This window comes from Arachis ipaensis, chromosome B1 (genome assembly GCF_059453495.1).
Source record: "Arachis ipaensis isolate K30076 ecotype BB chromosome B1, ASM5945349v1, whole genome shotgun sequence".
Lineage (NCBI taxonomy): Eukaryota > Viridiplantae > Streptophyta > Magnoliopsida > Fabales > Fabaceae > Arachis > Arachis ipaensis.
In genome coordinates this window covers 100571323-100572568 of record NC_142436.1, presented here as the reverse complement: position 1 = coordinate 100572568, position 1246 = coordinate 100571323, and the positions used below count along the sequence as shown (strand labels likewise).

General features: G+C 31.2%; 1 protein-coding gene across 1 annotated transcript; it reads left to right on the top strand.

Annotated features, from left to right (window-relative positions):
* Positions 1–282: 282 nt before the first annotated feature.
* Positions 283–1043, top strand: LOC148577652 (uncharacterized). Its single transcript, XM_088501558.1, has 3 exons — positions 283–348; positions 579–923; positions 1008–1043. The coding sequence occupies exons 1-3, from the start codon at positions 283–285 to the stop codon at positions 1041–1043; spliced, it is 447 nt and encodes a 148-aa protein (XP_088357684.1).
* Positions 1044–1246: the final 203 nt, after the last annotated feature.

Genomic DNA, 1246 nt, shown 5'->3' with positions numbered 1-1246 from the left:
ATACACATATGAGTGAAGTTTGATGATTTGTTGATAATACTTGTCTCTTGTTATGTAGAAAATGTCTGCGCAGAATAAGAAAAATAGGGCACAACAGAAATTTAGGCATCAAAAGGGACCAATAAATTTTGCAAGAATACGTGCAAGATTGGTACAATTTTTAATTCTTTGTGAATTTGTTTGTGTATGTGTGGTGTTCCTTTTAACTCTATATAAATGCTATTTGAATTGGACTTATAGGCTGCTTCTAAGGAAAATAATGAACCACCTACTCAAGTAAAAATGTTTGTTGAGACTCGCCAAAGCACAAAGGGAAAATCATTGGATGAAGACACTCTGGATGTTATAGTAAGTATTAATTAGGAGTTAATTTGGTTAAAATAGGTTATGGATTTCTTGTATCTTGGCAATTTGTCCATCACTTGTGGTTATTTTTATGCTTGCGTTGAGTTAAAGAATCTTGACATTATTTTTAATCTCTATTATTTGTTTTGATGTTGTCAAATGATATATGCCTTTAGTCAAATTGTGTATTTACTCTTATTTTATTACTATTATTTTTCTTCACATTAATATAGGCACATTTGCAAGCTGAGAATAAAAAGTCTAAAGAATCAGCAATTAGAGCTTTCCAATCCATATTTGGGAAAGAGAAGGCAGGGAGAGTGCGATGTCACGGAAGAGTAACCACACCAACTTTGTTGAAGAAAAATGAGGAAATTGCCACCCTTAAGCAGCAACATGCAACTGAAAAAGCAACATTAGAGAATAAGGTTGATGTGATGCAAAAAGAAGTAGATGAACTAAAATCGCTTGTTAAGATGATGCTACAACAAAAAAGCTCAGGAGTGGACCTTGACATGTTAGCTGCTCAATTAGGAAGCACTTTAGGGGATCCGAACAATAATGATGTGCATGAAGAGGTATTATTTATTGTTAAAATTTCTATATGTTATCATATCTTAAAGATGTGTAGTTTTATATTTGATTTTTTTTTATGTTTACAGGAAAACTATGTTGAAGGGGAAATCGAACTTGATTAAGGTCAACTTTTTAAAAGCAAATGTTATAAGGTAAAAGTCATGAACTTGTGGACATGATGACTATTTGCTACTTAGCTATTTCAACTCTCTCTTTTGTTATTATATTTTTTGCAAACTTAGATGATATTGTGGATCTTACAACAATTTTTTTAAGTTAAATTTGATGGGAAATATTCAATTATTTTTCTTTAGTGACATAATTC

Coding starts and splice junctions, on each gene's coding strand:
- LOC148577652 (XM_088501558.1), top strand. CDS start 283: ATGTTTGTTGAGACTCGCCAAAGCACAAAGGGAAAATCATTGGATGAA. Junction 349..578: donor AAGACACTCTGGATGTTATA/GTAAGTATTAAT, acceptor ACATTAATATAG/GCACATTTGCAAGCTGAGAA. Junction 924..1,007: donor ATAATGATGTGCATGAAGAG/GTATTATTTATT, acceptor TTATGTTTACAG/GAAAACTATGTTGAAGGGGA.